Source organism: Bos indicus x Bos taurus, chromosome 1 (assembly GCF_003369695.1).
Source record: "Bos indicus x Bos taurus breed Angus x Brahman F1 hybrid chromosome 1, Bos_hybrid_MaternalHap_v2.0, whole genome shotgun sequence".
Taxonomy (NCBI): domain Eukaryota; kingdom Metazoa; phylum Chordata; class Mammalia; order Artiodactyla; family Bovidae; genus Bos; species Bos indicus x Bos taurus.
The window spans coordinates 58,116,278-58,143,268 of record NC_040076.1 but is presented as its reverse complement, the minus strand read 5'-3'; the positions used below and the strand labels follow the sequence as shown (position 1 = coordinate 58,143,268).

The following is a 26,991-nucleotide window of genomic DNA, read 5'->3' as shown; positions in this document are numbered from 1 at the left end:
TTTGGAAGTTGAAAACATATTTTCTGTGATAAAAAAATTTAATAGCACATTGAACAGCAGCATGGTTGTAATAGATTGAATGAATTAATGAACTGGAAGATGAGACCTAAGGAATTCTTCTGAAATATGGTACAGAAGAACAAAGAAGAAAATTTTAAGTTGTTAGACATGAAATACATATCTAGAAGCAGAACTAACACCTTAAGCTAAAGTTCTGCACAATTTCAGTTAAGTCTTTGTCAGAGGGAAGATGGTAGACATTTGGTGGGTAAGAATTAATGTCACAACTTCTGTATTGATAGAAGAGACTATAGATACTGTTCTTTAATATGAAGGAAATATATTTAAATTCAGTACTAGTATATCTTAAGTTATCGATATGTGATTCCTCTGCTGTTGGCTTTATTCTCTAAGCTTTGCTTTTCTTTGTGTGTAAATTTCATCCTCAGACTGGCTTCCCTCTTTTGGAAGATGTCTGCAAGTGCGGTATTTGGAATCACATCCTTTTTCTTTATAGTGGAAGGAGTGAGAGTATAACTACCTGCTTCATCAAAGGAAAGTCCTGAGCTTTGCTTTGATTGGATCAGTTGGAGACCATTCGAGTCAGAAAAAAAAAGATTTGCCAAGACCTGCCAAGGCCTACTACTGAAGTGCAATGACTGGGCTGGGGAGGGGAACATACTTCAGTGAAAATCGAGGAAGTTCATGAAACGAACAGGAGAAAATGTATAACAAGTGTCCATACAGTATGTTTCTTAAAATTGTTAAGGGTATTTATGAATAGAATAGATATAAAAGGAAAGACGATATTGAGGAAAATGAAGAAAAACAAAAAATCAGCCAAGGAAAAGTAAAAAGATAGTGGAGGAGGGAAGAGAAAAAAGCAAAATATTGTAGCAATGCAATATATTCTCTCTCTCTTTTTAAAGGCTCTTGAATTATATAGAAACAAATCTTCAGATTTATGTTATTTCAGACAAACAGGAACAAAATAATGCAGAAAAATTAAAATAATATAAACACATACACACTCCAGGCAAATGTTGAATGGAAGAAAATGCATAATAATTTGTTATCAGACTAAGTTTAATTCCACACAACGAACATTTAATTGAAAAATAATTGATAAAACTTTATATACCTAAGGAGCTAAAAATACATACTTTTCTCAAATACTCATCTAACACATAACAAAAATATGTCATGTAACAGGGCTACACAGGAAATCTCAAATTCTGAAAATTAAAAATTAGTTATTGCCAGTCATAATGCAAGGAAACAGACAGACATACAGACACACACACACACACACACACACACACACACATACACACACTCTTAACAAAAGGAGAACCAAAAAAGAAGAAATATAACTCCTTGGAAAGCTTTTTACTTTAACTCAGTTTGAAGAGGGTATAAAAGTTGAAATTATAAGGAAGGAAAATTCCAGATAATAAAAACAAGCAAATTCTGGAAAAATAAATATAAATGATTCATAACATGTGAAATGATATTCAGCCTCACTAGTCCTCAAGGAGATGCAGGTTAAGCAATAATAATATTTTTTTGTTGCTTTGAATTTAAAAACTTAAAAGATGTTGATTGTAGCCTTTTTTTGGTCAGCATTGTTTTTAATAGCAAACCAAGTGAAACAAAATCCAGAAATAAAAAAAGGAAGAAGGATAAAGAGTGTTAATCAATGGGTAACAGCTAAATAAATGATAGCTCATCCATGCTACACAATGCTATGCAGGTATTAAAAAGAGTAAGTTAAATTAAAAAGATGTCCATAGTGTATTTCTAAATTAAAATAAAGCATATTTCAGAGTGACATAGAACATGATTAAATTTTTATAAAAAATTATGTGCGTATGATAAGATATATATGTAAATGTACACCTGTGGAAAGAGCAAGAAAATTGATGTCAAATTGATTACCAGTTGGTAGAGGGTAGAATGAATAGGTTGTACTGGGGACTTTAATTTTCTTCCTTGGAAAAAGGGATGTGGTTAGAGGTAATTTTTTTGTCTTTTTGTTTTTCAGTATAGCAAAGAGTCAGACCTGACTGAGCGACTAACACCTTATTTGGATAGTATTTTTAAAAATTATTTAAAATTTAACTGAAACTATATAAACTATTTAGGAATTAGTAACTTGAAAACACTACATATCAAAATTTACAGGCTATGGACAAAGTTGTACCTTGAGGAGATATTATAGTCTTAAATGCATTTATTAGAAAGATAAAAATTAGTTCATAATGCATACATGTGGCAAAAATTAAAATTGCATATGAAATATCCCATGTATCCTGTCTCCCATTTCCCTTGTGCAGTCCTTCCAGAGAAATTCTGTGCATCATTGACTAGCTGTGCATCATTTACATGTTCTTCTCTCCATCCCTAAGGATACATATATACAAGTTTATTTGTAAATACATACATACATTAATTAATTAATTTGCTAGGGCTGCCACAACAAAATACCTAGGCTGAAGGGCTTAAATAAGAAAAATTAATTTTCTTAAAGTTCCTGAGGCTCAAAGTCCAGAATCAAGGTATCAGCAGGTTTACCTTTTTCTGAAGCCTCTTCTTGGCTTGGAGGTGGTTGCTTTCCCACTGTGTCCTCACGTGGTCAACTCTATGTCTTTGTGGTCTGTGTTCTAATTTCCTTGTCTTGTGAGGACACCAGTCATCTTGGGTGAGGGTCTATCCTAACAACACCATTTTAACTTAACTACCTCTTTCAAGGTCCTGTTTTCAAATACAGTCACATTCTGAAGTATTGGCCATTAGGACTTCAACATGTGAATTTGGGGGAGATACGATATAGCACATACAAATACATAAATTCATATATTTGACTATCAGTACATATAACTGCATTGTACAGGTGGAACTATTAGGTTGAACCACCTGAAACTGCATTTCTAGAGGCAGAAAGTATGAAATATGGGCAATTTCAGGTGGTTCTATATGATCCTGTGATATATTTAATCAGTTTTCTTTTGATGAGCCTTTCCTTGTCTTTTGCTACTTGAATATCCTTGAATGAATATCTGCCGGCACATACATGAATATACTTGTAGGTAAATTTCTAGGAGTTGTTGCATTAAAGAGTTATGTGTTTCTGTGAACCAGATGTGGGTCCATATTATGTCAGGAGGGAGTTGGTCTGGGCACTGAGCCACAGGCCTTCCAGACAGGACAAAGACACCTCAGCGAAAGAGATGGGAGCTGTAAGGACAGAGACAGAAGTTGGGGGGTGAGCAGAGTGCAAGAGATTGTGTGGTGGGAGGCATTATTCACAATAAAGGAACTGTACTGATGTATTCCCAGTGGATTGTTTTGTAACTAGAAATGACTAGACGATTTTTATTATGTAGTTGTGACCAGTAAAGTCATGGCATCTGCCCTAATTTTTATCCAAGGAGTAGAATCACCCACCAACAGAGATTTGAACTGGGACAGGAAGGTGTTTTATACTGCTTGCATTTTATTTGTCCTTCTCATTTAGTTTAACAGTTACTAATATATGCGTAAGTATTTGCTTAGAGATGAATCACAAAGAGTCGGACACGACTGAGCAACTTGCACTCACTCACATAGGAAAAATATTTGGAATTGATATTACCAGATTGTTAAAAGTATAAGGGCATTGGTACTTTATATACATATATCTGTGCTGTTTAAAATTTTACAAAGAGCAAGAATTATTTTTTGCAACTGAATTAAAAAAAAAAAACCCTGAAAGCATGAAGTTCTCTGAATTTAATTGTGATACAGTTTCTGAGCCAGAAGTTTTGTAGTTTTGTATGGGCAAGAGCAAGGAAATGGTCTAAAAAATGCCAAACTGTTTACAGTGGGTATTCCTGAAGAGTGCAGTTGTAGAGCTAAGTAACTTTTTCATTTAACTTTATGTATTTCTAGACTCTTCAAAATGATTTTTAAAATAATACTGTATTGAATATTTGGAAACTGCTAAGAGAGTAGATGTTAAAAGTTCTCATCACAGGAAAAACATTTTGTGATTGTGTGTGGTGATGAATGTTAATTAGACTTGTAGTGAGCATCTTGTAATACAGACAAATATCAAATCATTATGTTTATACCTGAAATTAATGTTATATGTCAATTATATCTCAATAAAAATTATTTTTTTATACAAACAGGTTACAAGTGTAGCTTAAAAATAAAAAAATAAAAACTATGCTGAGCAAATTACTATACCCTTGGCTTATTTCTTTTTCTTGAAGTGTTGTTTCACTCAAGTGCACAGTGAAAGCAGGACTTCATTATTTCATATTCTTACATATGTCATAGCATCTCAAGGTGGGCATTTATGAAACCTCCATGACTGATGGCACACAGCATGATGTTGAGGAGGAAGGAGCCAACAAACATTGTTAAATTGTAATATTTCTTTTTTTTTGTAATATTTCTTTAATGGCAAAGGAAATTAGAATTTCTGATAACAGTTACACAAAGCAGAAGACAACACAGCACATTCATAAACAGCTCCTCAAGTTCCCACCGAGATGGAAAGCAGCTGCTGCAACCGCATGCATAGAAGGATTCTTTTGCACATGAAAACCACCTCTGTGCTATTTTTGTACTATTAATACAGATTTAAAGACTTAATGAGTTGAATCAGGTAGACCACGTAGGAATTTCTTAATCTAAAATGCTGGACGTGATAAATACAAATAATAGCTCATCTAGCAAAATACAGAGGGCAAAGATGCCTCAAAGCATGAATAAGATGATAGAATACATATATCCAAGATATTAAACATAAATGCTGTAACCATAGTTTTGAACGACATGGAAAAATGCCCACTTTAAGTGAAAAACAGAACAGAACATTGTCATGGCCTAACATTTTAATGGCTGTGACCCAAACCAGGACTTATGCTTAATTGTGTTGTAATTCCATGGATCATATTCAGTAGTATGAGTCATTTTGATTGGAGAGGACTATGGATTTATTATAGATCTCATATAAAGAAATGGAACATATTTTAAAACTGCATATCTATGTACCCACTTGTCCAGACATTTTAAGTAATTGTAAAATGTTTAGGAATGCATTCCATGGTAGCAGAACAGAAGCAAACACAGAGATTGAAAAGATTTTTCTCAACTCATGGACAAATAATGTTCATGCAGTGTGCCATAAAATATTTTCAATTAAGACACTTTAATTCCAGTTTGAAATTTTTGTGGTTAGAATTGGGTTTTTCTCTTCATCGTATCTAAAGACACAATTTAAATTAACTTTTACCACTAATTTGCTTCTCAGTGGGAAGAAAACACAACTTGCCACTGAACACTTAAACTGAGTTTCTCTTAAATGCTGGTACTTGTTTGTGGTGGTTTCACATTTTTCCCATATTAGGAAAATTGGGGATGACTGGTAACTAAGTAGAATTTGAAGTCACCTGCTAAAAGAAAGCAGATGTACAAACTGCTGAAAAGGATGAATGGTAGAGAATTTCAGATTACCCAAAGAGACTTCTATTAACAGTTTCTTTTTTTTTTTAATTTTAAGATCTTGATTGAGATATAACTGACATACCATGAAGTTTACCATTTAAAATGTAATTTAGTGGTTTTTAGTATATTTATGGAGTTGTGCAACCATCACCATAGTCTAATTTTAGAACATTTTATCATCCCCCAAAGTCCGACCCCTTCTCTCCCTCCCACTCCACCATTAGCAGTCATTCTCCATCCTTTTTAGCCCCTGGCAACCACGAATATACTTTCTTTCTCTATGGATTTGCCTGTTATGGACATTTCCTATAAATGGAACATATGAAGGTCACAATATGTGACCTTTTGTGTCAGACTTCTTTCACTTAATATAATGTTTATAATATAAAGGATCACCCATGTTGTAGCATGTATCAGTACTTCATGCCCTTTTATTGTCAAATAATTTGTCATGCCCTTTTATTGACAAATATATTGTCAAATAATATTCCACTGTGTGGATATATCATGTTTTATTTATTTGTCATTTGGACATTTCTCTTGTTCCAACACTTTAGCTGTTAAGAACATTGCTGCTACAAACATGTACACATTTTTGAAAACACATGTACACATGTGTTTTCAGCTCTCTTTGATATATATATCTAGGTGGAATCGCTGGGTTATAGGCAACTCTGTGTTAACTGAGGAAGTGCCATACCGTTTTCCAAAGTGAGTACACCATTTTACATTCATACCAGCAACATATGAAATAAGTGTACACTTCTGAATGTATGCATTTTTTCCAGCTTTATTGAAGTATGATTGACAAAGCTATATGTAGTTAAGGTGTACATCAAACACCAGCCAAATAAATTCCAGCCATCAGCCAAATAAATAAGTAAATAAATATTTAAATAAATGAACTTCCCTCATAGATCAGTTGGTAAAGAATCTGCCTGCAATGCAGGAGACCTGGGTTCTCTTCCTGGGTCTGGAAGATCCCCTGGAGAAGGAAATGGCAATCCACTTCAGTATTCTTGCTTGGTAAATCCCGTGGACAGAGGAGCCTGGTGGGCTACAGTCCACGGGGCCGCAAGAGTCGGACACGATTTAGCGACTAAACCACAATCACCAAGGTGTACAACATAGTGCTTTGATATTTGTATACATCGTGAAACGACTATCACAATCAAGCTAATTAACACATCTATCACCTCACATAGTTACTTTTTGTGGTGAGAACAATTAAGGTTTCTCTATTAGCAAATTTCAAATATACAGTACTTTATATTAACTACAGTCACTGTGCTGTACATTAGGTCTTCAGAACTTTTCATCTTTTAACTGCATGTTTGTACCCTTTCACCATTTTCCCCTAGCCCCTACCCCTGGTAACAAGAGTTTTACCCTCTCTTATTATGAGTTTGACCTTTTTAGTTTCCACCTAAAAGTGAGATCAGTATCAATAATCTCAGAAATATCAATAATCTCACATATGCAGATGACACCACCCTTACAGCAGAAAGCGAAGAAGAACTGAAGAGCCTCTTGATGAAAGTGAAAAAGGAGAGGGAAAATGTTAGCTTAAAGCTCAGCATTCAGAAAACAAAGATCATGGCATCCAGTCCCATCACTTCATGGCAAATAGATGGAGAAGCAGTGGAAACAGTGGCAGATTTTATATCTTTGGGCTCCAAAATTACTGCAGATAGTGACTGCAGCCATGAAATTAAAAGACGCTTACTCCTTGGAAGAAAAGTTATGACCAACCTAGACAGCATATTAAAAACAAGAGACATTACTTTGTCGACAAAGGTCCATCTAGTCAAGGCTATGGTTTTTCCAGTGGTCATGTATGGATGTGAAAGTTGGACTATAAAGAAAGCTGAGCGCTGAAGAATTGATGCTTTTGAACTGTGGTGTTGGAGAAGACTCTTGAGAGTCCCTTGGACTGCAAGGAGAGCCAGCCAGTCCATCCTAAAGGAAATCAGTCCTGAATATTCATTGGAAGGACTGATGCTGAAGCTGAAACTCCAATACTTTGGTCACCTCATGCAAAGAGCTGATTCACTTGAAAAGACCCTGATGCTGGGAAAGATTGAAGGTGGGAGGAGAAGGAGATGACAGAGGATGAGATGGTTGGATGGCGTCACTGACTCAATGGACATGAGTTTGAGGGGACTCCGGGAGTTGGTGATGGACAGGGAGGCCTGGTGTGCTGCAGTCCATGGGGTCTCAAAGAGTCAGACATGACTGAGCGACTGAACTGAGATCACTCTGTGTTTGCCTGTGTCTGGCTTATTTCATTTAGCATATTGGCCTTCAGACTGATCCATGTTGTTACAAGTATCAGGATTTCCTTTTTTTTTAAGGCCAATTAACGTGTGTTTGTGGGAGGGGCTTTCCATATAGATGTGTGTGTCAGGCTTTCCTTATGTGTGTGTGTGTGTGTGTGTGTGTGTGTGTCGGGCTTACCAGGTGGCACCGTGGTAAAGAACCTACCTGCCAATGCTGCTGCTGCTGCTGCTGCTGCTAAGTCGCTTCAGTCATGTCCGACTCTGTGCGACCCCATAGACGGCAGCCCACCAGGCTCCCCCATCCCTGGGATTCTCCAGGCAAGAACACTGGAGTGGGTTGCCATTTCCTTCTCCAAAGCATGAAAGTGAAAAGTAAAAGTGAAGTCGCTCAGTCGTGCCCGACTCTTAGCGACCCCATGGACTGCAGCCTACCAGGCTCCTCCGTCCGTGGGATTTTCCAGGCAAGAGTACTGGAGTGGGGTGCCATTGCCTTCTCCAACCTGCCAATGCAGGAGATGCAAATGATAAGATTTAGATCCCTGTGTTGGGAAGGTGACAAGATTTAGAACCCTGGGTTGGGAAGATTCCCTGGAATAGGTAATAGCAATCAACCCATTCCAGTATTCTTGCCTGGAAAATTCCATGGACAGAAGACCCTGGTGGGCTATAGTCTTGAGGTGTTGCAGAGAGTCAGACATGACCGAGCATGAGCATATATATATCACATATGATATATGAAATAATACATTCATATAGTACAGTATTTTCTGTACCCATTCACCTGTCAGTGGGCACGTAGGTTGTTTCCGTATCTTTGCTACTGTGAATGATGTTGCAGTAAATTAGAGTATAGATATTTCTTCGAGATAGTGACTTATTTCCTTTGGATATACATTGAGAAGTGTGATTGCTGGAACATATGGTAGTTCTATTTTTAATTTTTTGAGGAACCTCTGTGCTGTTTTCCATAATGGCTGTACCAATTTATGTTTTCACCAATGGTGTCCAAGGATTCCCTTTTCTCACATGCTTGCCAAACCTTATCTTTTGACTTTTGATAACAGCCATTCTAACAGGTGTGAAGTAATACATCTTTGTGGTTTTGATTTGCATGTACCTGATGATTAATGATGTTGAGCATCTTTTCATACACTTATTGGTCATCTGTATGTCTTCTTTGGAATATATATCTTCTTCCTTGAATATAAATATATTTTTAAAAGAAACTTCAGGGGATTAAGTGGCAGTGACCTTGAAAGAGCCTTTTGAGATGCTGGTAATGTTCTATATATTGATCTAAGTGGTGGTTATATGGTTGTATCCTTATATAAAAATACATGAGGGATTTCCTGGTGGTCTAGTGCTTAGGATTCTGGGCTTTTGCTGCTGTGGCCTGGATTCAGTCCCTGGTTGGGAAACTGAGATCCTGCAAGCCACACAGCACAGTCAAAAAAAAAAAAGAGAGAGAGAAAATAAATAATAGGTGATTAGGGTGAACTTAAATTAGTGACTTATTGTATGTAAGTTATATATCAATAAAAAAGAAAAAAATCCTAACTGCGTTGTCCTTTTTTCCATTTTACTGTCGACTAGGGGACTTCATTTTACTTCATATCAGGGCTAGGCTAGTTTCTGTGGATTGCTCTTCAAGAACCACTGATCTTAAGATACAATCTGAACACATTCATTAGGTGTAAAATATTCCTTTATAGTCTGGTCCAGGTTCCCTTTCTGCCCCCCACCCCCCACAGTAGAATTCTCAGATCTCTGTGGTGAAAAAAAAAATGAGAACACTGGTTGCCTCTGTGGGAGTAGGGGAAGGGATTGACAGGAAGGGTCATGAGAGAACTGTCTCTGATGATAATAATGCTCTGCGCCTAGATAGGGTTTGTGTCACACAGGTATATGCATTTGTCAAAACTCACTGATTGTTATACTAAAATTTGTGCATTTTACTAATATGTAAGCTTTTCTTCTTGGGGAAAAAAGTTACCTCATGGGGAAAAGAGATATGATTTGGGGACTTCCCTGGTGGCCCAGTGGTTAGAACTTCGCCTTCCAGTGCCGGGAGTGCAGGTTCAGCTCCTGATCAGCGAGGTGAGATCCCACAAGTGTCACAGTCAAAAAACCAGAATATAAACAACAGAGGCAGTGTTGTAACCAATTCAATAAAGACTTTACAAATGGTCCACATCAAAAAAAAAAGAAAAAAGATGTGATTTTTGATGCAGGGGATCTGAAGGCCACACTTTGAGAACCACGAACTTTGACTAATTTCAGAAATAACTTTCTTACCATGAAAAATAATAATCCATAGATTACTAATGTAACATTTTGACAGTTTTCTTTAAAAATTCATGATACTTTAAGTATTTTAAAGGGTGTATTTGTATTTGGTTATATAAATATTGTATTAAAAATGCTGTTTCCTTATTAGTAGAGTAATAAGTGGACAAGGATTCATGACAATATTATATAGTTCTTTGTTCCAGTAAATGTTCTTTTTCAGTGTCAGGAATGCATTTTTAATATCAGGAGATACTGGACATGGAAGTAATTTTGCATTGAGTTAGGTTAATTGAGTTGGTTAAAATGTGCTTTGAGATGGATATTTATAGTGACATTTGGTAAGCTGGGTGATTTTGATTTGAGGCTGTATTCCTCTTTGAGTAAACTGCTGGCTTTCACCTCAGTGCAATATATTGATTGTGTCTACTTATGTGATAGGGCTCCATTGTCATTTGCTTTAAGATCCTAGATGTTTAAAAAAAAGTAACGCTTTTACTTCATGTATCTTAATTGTAACGTCAATCTGAAAAGTTTGAAAAAAGGACAACCTGAGGGGAACAACTGGAACAGTGATATTAATCACCAAATGCCAACGCATGTGGGTATGAGGCAAATCTGACCTTACTGGTTTATAGGTAAAATTATCTGGTCAACTCTCATACCACATCCCAAACAATCTCTCCTACAGTAAAGTATTGGTCAGCTCCCTGAATTTCACCAAAATAACTGCCTGTGCTTTCAAGATGTCCTGATAAGAACCACCTGGGGGCACGCATTAAATTTCAGGCTACTACCTTGGAGATCGGAATTCCTTCTTTTGAGACAGATTCAGTGCATCTGGGATGAGCTGAGAACCTATATTTTTAAACTGTTACCTTTGGATTAATAGGAATATTTAGGAAATACTGACCCATTCCAGTGTTCTTGCCTGGAGAATCCCAGGGGTGGGAACCTGGTGGGCTTCCGTCTGTGGGGTCGCACAAAATCAGACACGACTGAAGCGACTTAGCAGCAGCAGCCGTGAAAAAGAGTTTCTTTTGTACAAAAAAAAAAAAAAGAAGAAAAGAAAAAGAAAAATCACAAAGAGACCTTTTTGGAAATATAGATTCCTGGGCCCTCCTTCAGTTCAGTTCAGTCACTCAGTTGTGTCTGACTCTTTGCAGCCCCATGAACTGCAGCACACCAGGCCTCCCTGTCCATCGCCAACTCCTGGAGTTCACTCAAACTCATGTCCATTGAGTCAGTGATGCCATCCAGCCTCTGTTGTCCTCTTCTCCTCCTGCCTTCAATCTTTCCCAGCATCAGGGTCTTTTCAAATAAGTCAGTTCTTTGCATTAGGTGGCCAAAGTATTGGAGTTTCAGCTTCAGCATCAGTCCTTCCAGTGAATATTCAGAACTGATTGCCTTTAGGATGTACTGGTTAGCTCTCCTTGCAGGTTAAAGGACTCTCAAGAGTCTTCTCCCAACACCGCAGTTCAAAAGCACCAATTCTGTGGTCCTTCTTAGCACTTCTCATTTGTCTAGGATGAAGCCCCCTCTTTTTTTGGTGGGGGGGTGAGGGTGGGGAGGGCATGCTGCAGGGTTTGTGGGATCTTAGTTCCTTGAGCAGGGATTGAACCCAGGCCCACGACGAGGAAAGTCCTACCTTCTGGACAATCAGGGAATTCTCCCCATGTTGACATTTTTTAAGAGCACATACAATGTGCAGATATGAGAGCTGTCTTCCTGATGCCTTTAGTGGAAGGTCCTTGAGTAAGTCTTCAGTCACTCTCACAAGAGAGAATGGGGAAGTAGGAGATTGAAGGAAAGATAATTTTAGAATTGAGGACAATTAGTGTAAAAGCTAGGCTGACAGCAAGTGACAGTAGCCATCATAAGAAAGGAGAGACTCACCTCCTGGAGCCTGTCCCATGGCTGCTGTGCTACCATTTTTGTGGGGGTGGAGCATGCATAACCCACTGGGAAGTGACTTTTGAAAGCAACTAGGTTCGTTAACTTTTAAGAGGTGGAGAGAATTCAGGATCACCCTGTAAGCCACGGAAAATCTGCCTGCCCACCCTAGGTTGCTAGTCCTCGTTTTATTCATGCTGCTAATGGAAACATATAAACATTCACTCATTTTTCTCTTGTGTAGTAAGAAGAAAACATAACTTATAGACCATCTTCTGGCAGAAGATGATAGATTTGGATCAGAAACGAGAGGCGTTGGAAGCCAGGAATCAAAAGTGAAGAGATTCTGCAAGCCCTTGGGTGAGAAAGGTGACAGGGATTGATTGATTTACTCACGTGTCCCGCATTATGTAATGTGAACTTGCTTTTAGGCTGATCTGGACTTTATAAATGTTAGGGAGAAAATGGAATAAATAAGCTGCCAGAAATAGATCTAGAGCACATGTTTCTCCTCAGGCTGATTCAGTCAATACTTTTCTATCAGCACCTTGTCTGCATCTATTTCTACTTCTTTCCCAGGACTCTTCTCCCTCCTTTCTAGAGCTAAAGCCTTAACCAGAAATACATCATCAATATCCATTGTTGTTGTTGTTCAGTCACTAAGTCATGTCTGACTGTTTGTGACCCCATGGACTGCAGCAAGCCAGGCTTCCCTGTCCTTCACTGTCTCCTGGAGTTTGCTCAAACTCATGTCCATCAACTCCATGATGCTATCTGAACATCTCATCCTCTGTTGTCCCCTTCTCCTCTTGCCCTCAACCTTTCCCAGCATCAGGGCCTTTTCCAGTGAATCAGCTTTTCACATCATGTGGCCAAAATATTGGAGCTTCAGCATCAGTCCTTTCAATGAACATTCAGGGTTGATTTCTTTTAGGCTTGACTGGTTTGATCCCCTTGCTGTCCAAGAGACTCTCAAGAATCTTCTCCAGGACACAATTTGAAAGCATTAGTTATTTGACTTTCAGCCTTCTTTATGGTCGAACTCTCACATCTGTACATGACTACTGGAAAAACCATAGCTTTGACTAAACAGACTTTTCTCGGCAAAGTGATATCTCTGCTTTTAAATACACTGTCTAGGTTTGTCATAGCTTTTCTTCCAAGGAGCAAGCATCTTTTCATTTCAAGGCTGCAGTCACCATCTACAGTGATTTTGGAGCCCAAGAAAATAAAGTCTGTCACTGTTTCCACTTTTCCCCATGTATTTGCCATGCAATGATGGGACTGGATGCCATGATCTTAGTTTTCTGTATGTTGAGTTTTAAGCCAGCTTTTTCACTCTCCTCTTTTACCCCCATCAAGAGGTTCTTTAGGTCCTCTTTGCTATCTGCAATTAGAGTCATATCATCTGCATATGTGAGGTTATTGATATTTCTCCCAGCAGTCTTAATTCTAGCTTGTGATTCATTAGCCTGGCATTTTGCATGATGTACTCTGCGTAGAAGTTAAATAAGTAGGGTGAAAATATACAGCCTTGTCGTACTGTTTTCCCAGTTTGAACCGGTTGTTCCATATAAGGTTCTAACTGTTGCTTCTTGGTTCATGTATAACTTACTCAGGAGATAGGTAAAGTGGTCTGGCATTCCTATCTCTTTAAGAATTTTCTACAGTTTGTTGTGATCCACACAGTCAAGGGCTTTTGCATAGTCAATGAAGCAGAAGTAGATGTTTTTCTGGAATTCTCTTGCTTTTTCTATGATTCATCTGATGTTAGCAATTTGATCTCTGGTTCCCCTGCCTTTTCTAAATTCAGTTTGTGCATCTGGAAGCTCTTGGTTCACACACTGCTGAAGCCTAACTTGAAGTATTTTGAGCATTACCTTGCTAGCATGTGAAATGAGCGCAGTTGTACAGTAGTTTGAACATTGTTTGGCATTGCCCTTTTTTGGGATTGGAATGAAAGCTGAACCTTTTCCAGTTCTGTGGCCATTGCTGAGTTTTCCAAATTTGCTGGCATATTGAGTGCAATACTTTAACAGCATCATCTTTTAGGATTTGAAATACCTCAGCTGGAATTCTATCACCTCTGCTAGCTTCGTTCATAGTAATGCTTCCTAAGGCCCACTTGACTTCACACTCCAGGATGTCTGGCTCTAGGTGAGTGACCACATCATTGTGGTTGTCCAGGTCATTTATATCTGTGGCTAACATTGATTAAATCCTAACTACAACTAGGCACCATGCTGTTGTCCTTTCCTTATATTATTTCATCTTTTCTTTCTTGAAACAACCTAGTGATCTTGATACTGTGATTATGATCCACTTTCTAGATGAAATGTCTGAGTTTCCAAGAGGTTACACAACTTGCCCAGGACCTCACAACCAGGAAATGGCAGAACTAGATTGTAAACCCACACTGACTCCAATTTCTGCCTTCAGAGAGAAAATGGGACACTGCACCTGCAGCCTCTTGTAGTGCATCAGAACAGTAGCCCAGCTTGACAGGCCTCTTCTGAAAGATTGCCAATCCCTGGGATTTAGAGGCATTAAAGTTACTGCAAAATTCTTGAAAATCAGAAGAGAGAGGGAAATCACTTATAATATTCCTGGGCTTATATAACTGTGTTTAATATTGTAATATATTTGCTTTCAGGCTTTTTGAGTGTATTTCCATATAATATATGTATTCTTTAGTATCATAGTATTTTAAGTATTAATAGAATTTTCATACTCAAACTCAGATTTTAATGATTCTCAAGTGATAGTGTTTAAAACTTCTAGCAGTTTGAAATGAAAGAAGCCCAGCAAATGAGTAAATGAATGGATGTTGCTTCTATATGTGGGATAGCATATATTGTGCACTTGTCACTTTTGGTTTTTCTGCATTCAGAGAGAATGGCCATTGATTTCAATTTTGTATCATGAGCAAAGAACATATTCTCCCAACTCAAGTATGTTTTACCTGTCTTTCCAGATCTTGCTCAAATCTGTACCCCTTTTAGGCTTTTCTTGATTTCCAAATCTGTAATGATCTTTCTCTTCTCCAGTGTTCTCAAGCACTTCCTGGCTATATCTCACATTTGACATTCACCATGTTCTCTACCTGCTGGTTATAATATTTTTTGTCCTATCTTCTTATACTTTTTTTCCTGTCCACAATACCTAATCCAGTGCTTTTTCATGATGTCATTTTTATTTTTTTAGCATCTTGGTATTCAAACCAAATTGCTATTAATCAGTTTCTCCCAGATACTAGAATGCCTTTAGACTGTCTGACATGTCTTTTCATGCCTTGTAGGTTCCTATCACTGTAACCATGCCAGAAATGACAGAGAATGAGACTCCTACAAAAAAGCAGCACAGGTATGAAGCCACAGTCCAAAAATAATAGAGTTTTGGCAGATAAGCAGAATTGGTCCCCACTTTTTGAAATAGGTAGTCCTTTAGGGAACTTTAATTTGGATGTCTAGAAAACCATTACTCTTCAAAAATAGCTGTGGATAAATATAAATAGATATATAGAAAGGGGTATATAGTTAAAATTTACCTGTCCTTTGAATTCTGCTAGCAGTATAAGTGGTAAAATGACTATCAGTAGTTAAAACAGTGTAATACCTAAATATACGCTAAATGTTTGTTTCTTCTGAGATTTTTACTTGCATTCAGTATTAGTCTTCGTGGTGGACGCAAAGCTCACTTAGACTGAAGTCAGTTTGAATAGACATTTTGTGACGTTACGAACCATTAATGCCATTATGCACATCAATATAACATTAGTTCTGGTTCCTTGTATAATACCTCCTTCAGAATTTCCGTCATTTTGGGCAATGTTTCTGCTTAGAATTGCATGACCAGTGGTTCCATTATTAAATATTACAATCATTGTTAGAGATTGGATAGCTATTAGAGAATGCTTATGTATTGAATAATGGTGTATATGGGAAAATTGGTGATTTTAGTAGATCACCTTTTGAGAAAAATGTAAGAATTTGGATAACCTAATTTACATAAATGCAAGAGATGTCTCAGATGCCAGTTGTTAGTGCCTGCCACACTTCCCTCCCTGGGGTCACAAGGCTCCTCTTTACTGTTTGTCTTCTTTACACAGTCACCTCTGCCCTTAGCCAGTGCCAGAGCAAACACTGGAAATCAGCTACAGTTGACCCTTGAACACAGTGGTGGTTAGGGTATAGCCAGACCTCTTATTCACAGTTCCTCCATATCCACAGTTCCATATCCTTGGATTCAACCAACTCTGGTTCCTATGGACTATAGAATTCACTATTGAAGAAAATCTCTGTATAAGTGAACAAGTCCCAGATCGTGTTGTTTAAGGGTCAACAGTACTTGGCATATCACTTTAGGAGTTGACTAGCTCCTTAATTAAATTTTTCAAATAGGTCAGTTTTCAATGACTGATTTGACTTTGGGGTAAGAGAAAATAGAGAATAGTAGTTACTTTCAGTAGTTGTGAATTCTGAATTTATACTGATGTATCTGCAGTCAGGTTTTTATACCATAATCTATTATTGAGAAAATTATCTTTAAAATGGCTTCTTATTGATATAACAAATACAAATTTTCATCAAATTATTTTTTATGGTTCTCAAAATATAAAGTAAAATGTTTTCCTATTATTTTCATGTTCTTATTATCTATATTTTTGTTTCAGAAAGAAAAACCGGGAGACACACAATGCAGGTAGAAACAATACTTGAAAATTTACTTGTTGGCATTTTTTGTATTCAAAATGAAATTATACTATAGCTGATTGTGTTTTCATGTTATGAGTACAGAATCATTATTCATTACATTCTAGGAAAGTGTTCTTTTATTGTTTGGGGTTTTGTTTTTCATTTTTTAAAATTGAAGTAAAGTTGATGTGCAATATTATATAAATTACAAGTGTATGACATAGTGACTCACAATTTTTAAAAGTTATACTCCAAGTATAGTCATTATAAAGTATTGGCTGTATTCCCTATGTTGTACCATATAGCTTATTTATTTTATATGTAATGATTTGTGCTGTATTGTTTTTAGTTGACAAAGTACTCCCTAAGTCTCATGAAGACTTATAGTCTATTTAGCTAATTTAAGGATTAGTATACCGCTGGAGCTAGTGTTTTAAGTGATTTCACCCGCTGAGGAATTCCAGGTATACTCCTTATGGAAAGAGTGAAGAGTATGTGTCTGCAGAAATTTTAGAGGAGGCTAGCTGCCTACAGGAGTTGGGAAGAAATGGCTGTAGATTTTAAAGGTACTTGAAATGTGACCAGTTTTAAATTAAGCTGTGGAATCCTCAATTATAAGAAGAAATATAGAAAAAAAAACCTTTGCTTTTATCTTAAATATCAGAATTACAGGCCATAGCCAGGTAAACATTTATAGAAGTAATTGTGCATACATTGACAATTTGATATATTGTTTAACATTTTATTTTCCATCAGGGACTGTAGTCAGATGTAAAAATATATATTTAATTGTTTCTTTTACTCTATAAATAATATCTCCCTTTCCCTAAGGAAAGGAACCTGGGGAAACTTTATCTATGGAAAGAAGTGTTGAGCACTGACGGGACACTGCTGTTCCCCAGAACGGGAGTTCCCTGCATGTGAATTCCCTTTTGTCACTGTCGATAGAGTCTTAATGTTATTTTTGTTGTTGTTTTGTCTACACACATTAGAAAATATGTGCTTAGATAACAACAAATATTATTGTTAGAGCATTCAGAAGAATGGTGAGCTCTATTTTATTGCTCTGTGTGAGTTTTTTGTCCTATCAGCACATCTAAATTTTTTTTTTGCCTTATGAGCTAAATCTTTTTATTGGAATTAAATGTCACATGGGACAATAAGTATGTCCTGATAGTAATTTATTGAGAAAGTAAATCACTGTCATTGAGAGGGTGTTCTCACTGCTAGATTATGAGGCGAAAAATATATATTTGTGAAATAAGAACTACTTATGCTATATCTGAAAGGTCATCTTCTTAGAAGCACTGAAATCCTTCGTTAAAAGGAAGATTTTATAAAATTAACAAAATAGAAACCAATTTTTCTGTTTGCAGTATCTTACAGAAACTACTTAGATCATGTCTTGTATTTTCTTGCTCTTTCATACAGCTTTTCAAGTTGTAGCATGCACGCCTGGGACATTTCTCACAGGCTGTCAGTTGTCTAGCTCCTTAGATGGGGCACAGCACAGACACATAGAGAAAATAAGCCACTGCCTTTTCTCATCTATTTAAGTCACAACTAATAGCTATTTCTACTCCAAAAATGCCTTCTAGTCAGCCTAAAAGGTGTTTTAAGGTTCTTTAATATGCCTGGAAATGTCTAATTTGCTGTTTGCTATAAAGCAGCAGCTTTCTAGTAACATAACTAGTAGTAGGTTCTTGAAATTTAGTTATCATTAAAATCTCTAATAATTACTTGAAATATAATAATGACCTAAGAGTAGTACCGGAGAAGGCAATGGCACCCCACTCCAGTACTCTTGCCTAGAAAATCCCATGGACGGAGGAGCCTGGTGGGCTGCAGTCCATGGGATCACTAAGAGTCGGACACGGCTGAGCGACTTCACTTTCACTTTTCACTTTCATGCGTTGGAGAAGGAAATGGCGACTCACTCCAGTGTTCTTGCCTGGAGAATCCCAGGGACGGGGGAGCCTGGTGGGCTGCGTCTATGGGGTCGCACAGAGTCAGACACGACTGAAGCGACTTAGCAGCAGCAGCAAGAGTAATACAGTATTAGTCATTTGTTTTTGTAATTTGAATTTAATTATAACAGATCCCTTTATTTAAAATCCAAATAAAAGGTGATTAAAGGTGGAGAAAGCTCTTGGGGAGGTGGGGGAGAGGAAAAAAGAAAAAAAAGTATGGCTTGTATTGATTTTCATAACACTAGACTTAAGAATATGACATTCTTAGAAATCTTCTTATGGTTATTTGTATTCAGTAGACAGTTGGTTAAGACTTTCTTTGAGATTTCTTTACCTTTGGAGAATGAGGCACTTTGGCAGCAGTAGTGCAAGGTTTGATAAATGAATTTTTTCTCTATCTAGTGGAGAGGCATAGAAAGAAGAAAATCAATGCTGGGATAAACAGAATAGGAGAGCTGATCCCATGCTCTCCTGCACTGAAACAGGTAAGAAATCCTCTTATACTTTAACCAATTGCTTGTGATCAGATAATTCCCTAAGTTGTTTCTGTGTGCAGAATGATAATTTTTGTTCCCTGTCAAAAAATGTTTTTTTAGAGTTAATAATTGCCTCATTATTTTTCATTTGCTCAATTTTTTTATGTACATATCTCTAAATTCTTTCCACACCTCCCAGCAGTCTCTTACTATAATTTCTGCATGGTCAAATTGCCATGAAATTTCATTTTCCCTATTTTTCCTTTGAGACTTTACTTCTGGAACCCTCTACCCTTCTTTTTCAGTCTCAATTAGTTGGTCTCTTTGAAATCTTCTGCTTTTTGTTTTTGGCCAGGCGGCATGTGGGATCTTAGTTCCCTGACCAGGGACAGAACCCACGCCCTCTGTAGTGGAAGCACAGTCTTAGCCACTGGATCACAGAGGAAGTCCTCAACTCTTCTGTTTTTAATTTCAGCTCTCCTATTTTTAATTTCCACATCTTTTTTCCTTATTGTCTCTTTTCCTTTTATATTTTTATGACGATGCAGTATTATCTCATCTTTGAGAATAATATATAGGGTTTTGGTTTTTAAAAATGTTTCTCCTTTGTTTTGATGTTTTGTCTTTCTTTTTGGAGACATCCCTTAAATGTTTAATGACACCTCAGCTGTTTTTTTCATATTTGAGAAGGAGGCGTTAAAAACTGATTGAACAGGCTTATCTTTTGGTGGTCCTAATGGTTTAGTGATTGATGATCTAGTGTTGCTGTAGTTGTTGTTATTGAATGGAAACATGCCAACATTTGTAGATTTTCTTCTTTTGGAATTAGCTATTAATTTTTAGTTTCTGGAGAAAGATCCTGCACCACCCTACCTAGTAGTGGGGATGGTGGGAAGAGGACTAGCTCATTGCCATTGTTCTGGGAGCTGGGGCAGGGAACGGGTGCTGGAGAATCTCATGCTTTAGGAAGCATTGTTTTACTTCCCCACCCACCATGTTTTCGCTTAGGAGCCTCATCTTATCCACTTCTGTGCCATGAAAGTATCTCTGAGGCTGAAATCCTTGGGTTCAAATTTCACAGCAAAGAAACTTGTCTCCTGTGGTTGGGGAGGAGTGGAAGTCATCCAGTTGCACAGGGTGTGTGTGGGGACTGGTTCTTATTACAAAAGAAGAACCTTTCTACCAGTCCCCTCATTTTTAACCCCGTGCCTCACCCCACCTTCCATGGTCACTGGAGCTTCCTAGTCCCAAACCATCCCAGACGTTTGTTGGGGAGGGCCAGATCAATTTGTTCACTTCTCAACACTGTTTCCCTCAGCAAGTTCTTATAATTCAGTTTCTTCTCATTCTTCCCTGCAAGGTGGTACCCAGTCTTGCCTAAACGTGTTTTTCAGTCTTCTTAAAAATATACTTTTTGTTTCCTTAACACAAAAGCAAACGTAGGGGCTGGCACTGTGTCTCCTGATTGCTTTTCTTTCCCCATATCTCAGTGTATAGTAACTGCTCAGTAAGCTTTGTTATTTGCCTAGTGAAATATTCCTCCTCTTGGCTTCTATTCCTATAAGTTTCTCTGAAAGGAAACCATAATCATTTCTTTCTTGGTGTCCTGGAGTGTGCAATGGAGGTCAGTATTGGTTTCTAGAAGTTGAATAAATTTAGACTTTCTTCACTTTTGCCTCATGTCCCCAGCCCCTGTCTGCAGTAGAGAACAGCAGGTGGGCATTATCAATTGCTTTTGTCTAAATTTTTGCTTTAAGAAAGGACATTATCTTAGTTTTAGTTTGATGTAGTCCACTTTGTTTATTTTTGCTATTGGTTCCCTTGCTTTAGGAGACAGATACAAAGAAATATTGCTACAATTTATGTCAAAGAATGTTCTGCCTGTGTTTTCTTCCAGGAGTGTTATGGTTTCCAGTCTTACATTTAAGTCTTTAATCCATTTTCAGTTTATTTTGTGTATGGCGTGAGAAAATTTCCAATTTTATTCTTTTGTGTGTAGCTGTCCAGTTTTCCCATGTACTGAAGAGATTGTCTTTTTTCCTCAAAGTATTCTTGGCTCCTTTGTCATAGATTAATTGACCATGAATGGATAGGTTTATTTCTGGGCTCTCTATTCTGTTCTTTGCTCTGTGTGTGTGTTAGGACAGTACCATGTTGTTTTGATTACTGCAGCTTTGTAATATAATTTGAAATAAAAGGAGCATGATACCTCCAACTTTGTTCTTTTTCAAGATTGTTTCCATACAAATATTGAAATTATTTGTTCTAGTTCTGTGAAAAATGCCATTGGTATTTTGATTTTGCATTGAATCTGTAGATTGCCTTGGGTAGTATGCTCATTTTAACAATATTAATCCTTTCAAACCATGAGTGCAGAAATTACTGGCCAATATCACTGATGAATGTAGATGCAAAAATTCTCAACAAAATGTGTGCAAGTCGAATTCAAAAGTACATTAAAAAATCATAAATAATGATCAAGAAGGGTTTATCCCTGTGATGCAAGAATGGTTCACTCTCTGCAGAGCAATCAATGTTTTATACCATATTAATAAAATGAAAAATAAAAATCATATGATCATCTCAATAGATGCAGGAAAAAGCTTTTGACAAAATTCAATATCCATTTATGATAAAAGCTCCCAACAAAGTGGGTATAGAGAAAACATACCTCAACATAATAAAGCCATATATGACAAGCCCACAGCTAACATACCCAGTGGTAAAAAGCTGCAAGCATTTCTTCAGGACAAGAATGCCCACTCTTGCCACTTTTACTCATCATAGTATTAGAAGTGCTAGTCACACCCCAGTATTCATTGCAACACTATTTACAATAGCCAGGACATAGAAGCAACCTAGATGCCCATCAACAGATGAATGGGTGTATATAGGTGGAATATTACTCAGCCATAAAAAAGGAATGAATTTAAGTCAGTTCTAGTGAGGTGGATGAACCTAGAGCCTGTTATACAGAGTGAAGTAAGTCAGAAAGAGAAAAACAAATATCATATATTAATGCATATAAATGGGATCTAGGAAAATGATACTGATGAACATATTTGCAGGGCAGGAATAGGGATGCAGACATCGAGAACTTGGGGACACATGGGGGAAGAGGAGGGTGGGATGAATTCAGAGAGTAGCATTGAAGCATTTCCATTACCATATGTAAAATAGTGGGAAGTTGCTTTATAACATGGGAAGCTCAACCTGGTGCTCTGTGACAACCTAGAGGGGTGGGATGGGATGGAGGGGTGTGAGGGAGGTTCAAGAAGGAGAGGACATATGTATACTTATGGCTGACTCATGTTGTATGGCAGAAACCAACACAACATTGTAAAGTAATTATCTTCCAATAGAAAAAAGTGCTAGCCACAGAAATCAGATAAGAAAAACAAAGAAAATGAATCTAAATTGGAAAGAAAGAAGTAAACTATTACTCTTTGCAGATGACATGGTATTCTTCATAGAAAATCCTAATGATGCCACCAGGAAACTACTAGAACTCATGAATGAATTTAGTAAAGTTGTATGATACATTTACAGGATACAAAATTAACATACAGAAATCTGTTGTGTTTCTATACACTAAGATCAAGCTATCTGAAAAAGAAATTAAGAAAACAGTCCCATTTACAGTTGCATCAAAAGCTATACAATACCAAGGAATAAATCTAACTAAGGAGGTAAAAACCTGTACTTGGAAAACTATAAGACACAGGTGGAAAAAATTAAAGATGACACAAATGGAAAGATATACCATGCTGAAGGATTCGAAGAATTAATATTGTTAAAATGACCATAATATCCAAAGTATGTTTTTAAAAATTAAAACATGCTTAAAAATCTTTTTATTGAAGTATAAAGTGAAAGTCGCTCAGTTGTGTCCGACTCTTTGCGACACCATGGACTATACAGTCCATGGAGTTCTCCAGGCCAGAATACTAGAGTGGGTTGCCTTCTCCAAGGGATCTTCCCAACCAGGGATTGAACCCAGGTCTCCCGCATTGCAGGCGGATTCTTTACCAGCTGAGCCACAAGGGAAGACCAAGTATACTGGAGTGGGTAAGCTACCCTTTCTCCAGCGGATCTTCCCAACCCAGGAATCAAACCAGGGTTTCCTGCATTGCAGGCGGATTCTTTATCACCTGAGCTATCAGGGAAGTATTATTGAAGTATAGTTGGTTTATAATATTGTGCCAATCTCTATTGTATGGCAAAATGATTCAGTTATATGCATATATATATATTTCTTTTTTAAAAATTCATTTCCACTATGGTTTATCCCAGGGATATCCCTGTGCTATACAGTGGGACCTTGTTTATGCGTTCTAAATATAATAGTTTGTATCTACAACCCCAGACTTCCAGTCCATCCCTTTCCCTCCCTATATCCGCCTTGGCAACCATAAGTCTCACCTCAATGTCTGTGAGTCTCTTTCTGTTTTGTGGACAGGTTCATTTGTGCTGTGTTTTAGATTCCACATGTAAGTGATATCATATGGTATTTGTCTGTCTCTTTCTGACTTACTTCACTTAGTATGATAATCTCTAGTTGTACCCATGTAACATACTGTTTATAGTATCCTTCTATTTGAATTTTTAAGAAGATATGTGTGTGTACATATACATATATATAACATATACATATATATATATAACATATACATATATATAACATATACATGTATTGGCGTGTAATATTTCTGGAAAGATACATAAGTAACTTGGTTGACTCTGGAAAGGGCTTTAGAGGGCTAAAGTCAAAAGGAATGTGCTTTTCATTTTATATCTCTTATTTACATTTTTGCGGTATGTATATATTATGTTTTCCATTTTAAAAATTTGAATAAAGAGTACAGGGACTTTGATGTAAAATACAACCTTTCTGTAAAAGCTTAGGAATGGAGATACTAGAAGCATGGCACCAAAACTCAACCAAGTGCCATTGTTATCTCAACCTACTTTTTAGAGTAGTTTGTAGTTGTGGTTGACAGAGTAAAGGCTCACATTAAAATCTGAAGTTTTTGCACGGTCTTAAAGGCCCTCTCTGGCCGTCTCCTCCCACTGTTTCCCTGTATACTTGCCTTTTGTCTCATTCATCTCATTTGTCTCATTCTGTTCCTCCAACACGCCAAACTCAACCCTGCCTGGGGGCCTTAGTCCTTGCCAGTCCTGCTGCTTGAGCCTTCTTTCTCCAGATGTCCACAGGGCATGCTTTCTTACACTCCTTTCAAATTTTTGCTTAGACATCACCTCACAGAGAGCCTTCCTCAGCCTCCCTTTATGAAATATATTGTAGCAGAATGTCTAAGTCAGTTTGGATTGTTCTAAGAACATTACCATAGACCGAGTGACTTAAACAACAGAAATGTATTTCTTATAATTAAGGAGGCTGGGAGTCCCAGATCAAGATGGCAGCTGGTTTGGCTCCTGATGTGGGCTTTCTTCCTGGTTGTGTTCTCACATGGCAGAGACAGTGATCACCTCTCTCATGTTTATTCTTCTAAGGGCAGTGATCTCATCCATGAGAATAGACCCTCATGACCTAATTATCTTCCAAAGGCCCCGTCATTTCAGGGATTAGGGCCTCAACATGAATTATGGGGGGATACAAACATTCAGTCCACAGTACAGAGTAACCTCTGCCATCTCTGTGATTTCTTCTTTACCCTTCTTTACTATTACTTTTTTTTAATATCTTAGTCAATTGTACCTCAATAAAGTTTAAAAAAATAAGGAATAACAACATAGTGCTTCTAATGAGTCCAAGAAATAATGCATTTGAAGTACTTAACATAGGACCAGACATATAGTAGCTACAAGTACCTAACACGAAGCACTTTTCTCTATACCCCATCGGGTTCTAAGAGTCTCTCTGTATAAAGCCTTTAACCTTACCACACCTTCAAAGTAGACACTTTGATTATCCCCATTTTACAAATGAACTGAGGTTTAGAAAGACTAAGTTACTTTCCCACGTTACAGAAATGCTAAGTGGAGGAGCTAAATATTCTAGTAAGAGAGGAACAATTGCTGCAGTTTACCCAAGGAAATACAGAATTCTGGAACAGAGAGGCCCATGAAAGAGTTCCTGGAGAAAGATGCATCTAAACTCAAACTGCAGCCTGGAGGGAGGTGACTTAATTAAGAGAGTAAAAGACGCTGCTTTATTTTTCTTCATAACACTTGTCACCACCTGATTTTATTTGTAAATATAAATATTTTTATATAATAATTCCTCATAAACAAGTAATATTCCTCAAGGTCAAGAACTTTGTCCTTTTTATTACATCCCCAGCACCTAGAACAGAGCCTCAATAAATACTTAATAAATAAAAGGTAAATAGTAGAAGTTTTTGAATACAGTGCCAGTTTTAAATTGTGAACTGCCTTATGATCCAGCAATCCCACTGCTGGGCATACACACTGAGGAAACCAGAAGGGAAGGAGACACGTGTACCCCAATGTTCATTGCAGCACTGTTTATAATAGCCAGGACATGGAAGCAACCTAGATGTCCATCAGCAGATGAATGGATAAGAAAGCCATGGTACATATACACAATGGAGTATTACTCAGCCATTAAAAAGAAAACATTTGAATCAGTTCTAATGAGGTGGATGAAACTGGAGCCTATTATACAGAGTGAAGTAAGCCAGAAGGAAAAACACCAATACAGTATAATAACGCATATATATGGAATTTAGAAAGATGGTAACAATAACCCTGTGTACGAGACAGCAAAAGAGACAGTGATGTATAGAACAGTCTTATGGACTCTATGGGAGAGGGAGAGGGTGGGAAGATTTAGGAGAATGGCATTGAAACATGTAAAATATCATGTATGAAACGAGATGCCAGTCCAGGTTCGATGCACGATACTGGATGCTTGGGGCTAGTGCACTGGGACGACCCAGAGGGATGGTATGGGGAGGGAGGAGGGAGGAGGGTTCAGGATGGGGAACGCATGTATACCTGTGGTGGATTCATTTTGATATTTGGCAAAACTGATACAATTATGTAAAGTTTAAAAATAAAATTAAAAAAAAAAGAATGTAAAAAAAAATAATAAATAAATTGTGCAAAGATACGTATCATACGTATCGGAAAAACCAAAGCTTTAACTTTCTTCTGGCAAGTTCTTAACCTCCAGCGAAACTTTTAAACGGTTGACTTTCTTTCACAGAGCAAGAATATGATCCTGGACCAAGCCTTTAAGTACATAACAGAATTGAAAAGGCAGAACGATGAACTCCTGCTTAACGGAGGAAACAATGAACAAGGTAAAGATTTGGGGATTCTTACTTTTCATTGTTTTTTCAGTGTTCAGGCCTTTGTGTCACAGTGCGACTTATGATACTGTATTAGGATACAGAAGGTTTTTTTGTCCCGAAACATTATTAAGACCATGTATTCAGTGGGTCTGTGAGAATAGTGTTGCAAATAAATTCAGCCTTTATTCAAGTTTATCTCTTCCCCTCTTCTTTGTAGGCATATCTCTTCCCCAGTTCTTACCTTGTAGGCACACACAATTTTTATTTTATACTCTTTTTGTACTTTCTGTTTGCTTAATTCATGAATAGTTCTGTTTCTCCTTTATTCTAAATGGATCTCCCAGCTAGGGAAAATCCCATAAGAGCATGTAAGGGGAGTCCTGCTCAGTGTAACTTAAAAACAGGTATATGCCTGTATCAACCCTCAACTATGAATTAACTCAAAGGCCAAAGCATTCAATTCATAATTGTGTGTACTGCATGCATTGTGTGACTTAGACTTCCTGGTCATTTAATAATATTAATTTTTAGAGGTGACTTTTTTAATGCTGTCAGATGAGTTCTGTTTTCCCACTTGCACTGAAGAGAAGGTTTCTTATGACAGCTGAAAAGAAATA

The 26,991-nt window shown here is 37.3% G+C and overlaps 1 protein-coding gene across 3 annotated transcripts in view; it reads left to right on the top strand.

Moving 5' to 3' along the window:
• Nucleotides 1–26,991, top strand: part of USF3 (upstream transcription factor family member 3) — a 47,510-nt gene that overhangs the window by 11,119 nt on the left and 9,400 nt on the right. Inside the window, exons 2-6 of one of the 3 annotated variants that reach the window (XM_027522385.1) lie at nucleotides 12,199–12,314; nucleotides 15,253–15,317; nucleotides 16,627–16,655; nucleotides 19,021–19,103; nucleotides 26,287–26,383. In XM_027522385.1, the coding sequence (XP_027378186.1) occupies nucleotides 15,271–15,317; nucleotides 16,627–16,655; nucleotides 19,021–19,103; nucleotides 26,287–26,383 (256 nt within the window). In that variant the 5' untranslated portion in view covers nucleotides 12,199–12,314; nucleotides 15,253–15,270. Of the gene's footprint in view, nucleotides 1–12,198; nucleotides 12,324–15,252; nucleotides 15,318–16,626; nucleotides 16,656–19,020; nucleotides 19,104–26,286; nucleotides 26,384–26,991 lie in introns of all 3 variants that reach the window. The other 2 variants (XM_027522478.1, XM_027522574.1) reach the window with 2 other exon arrangements.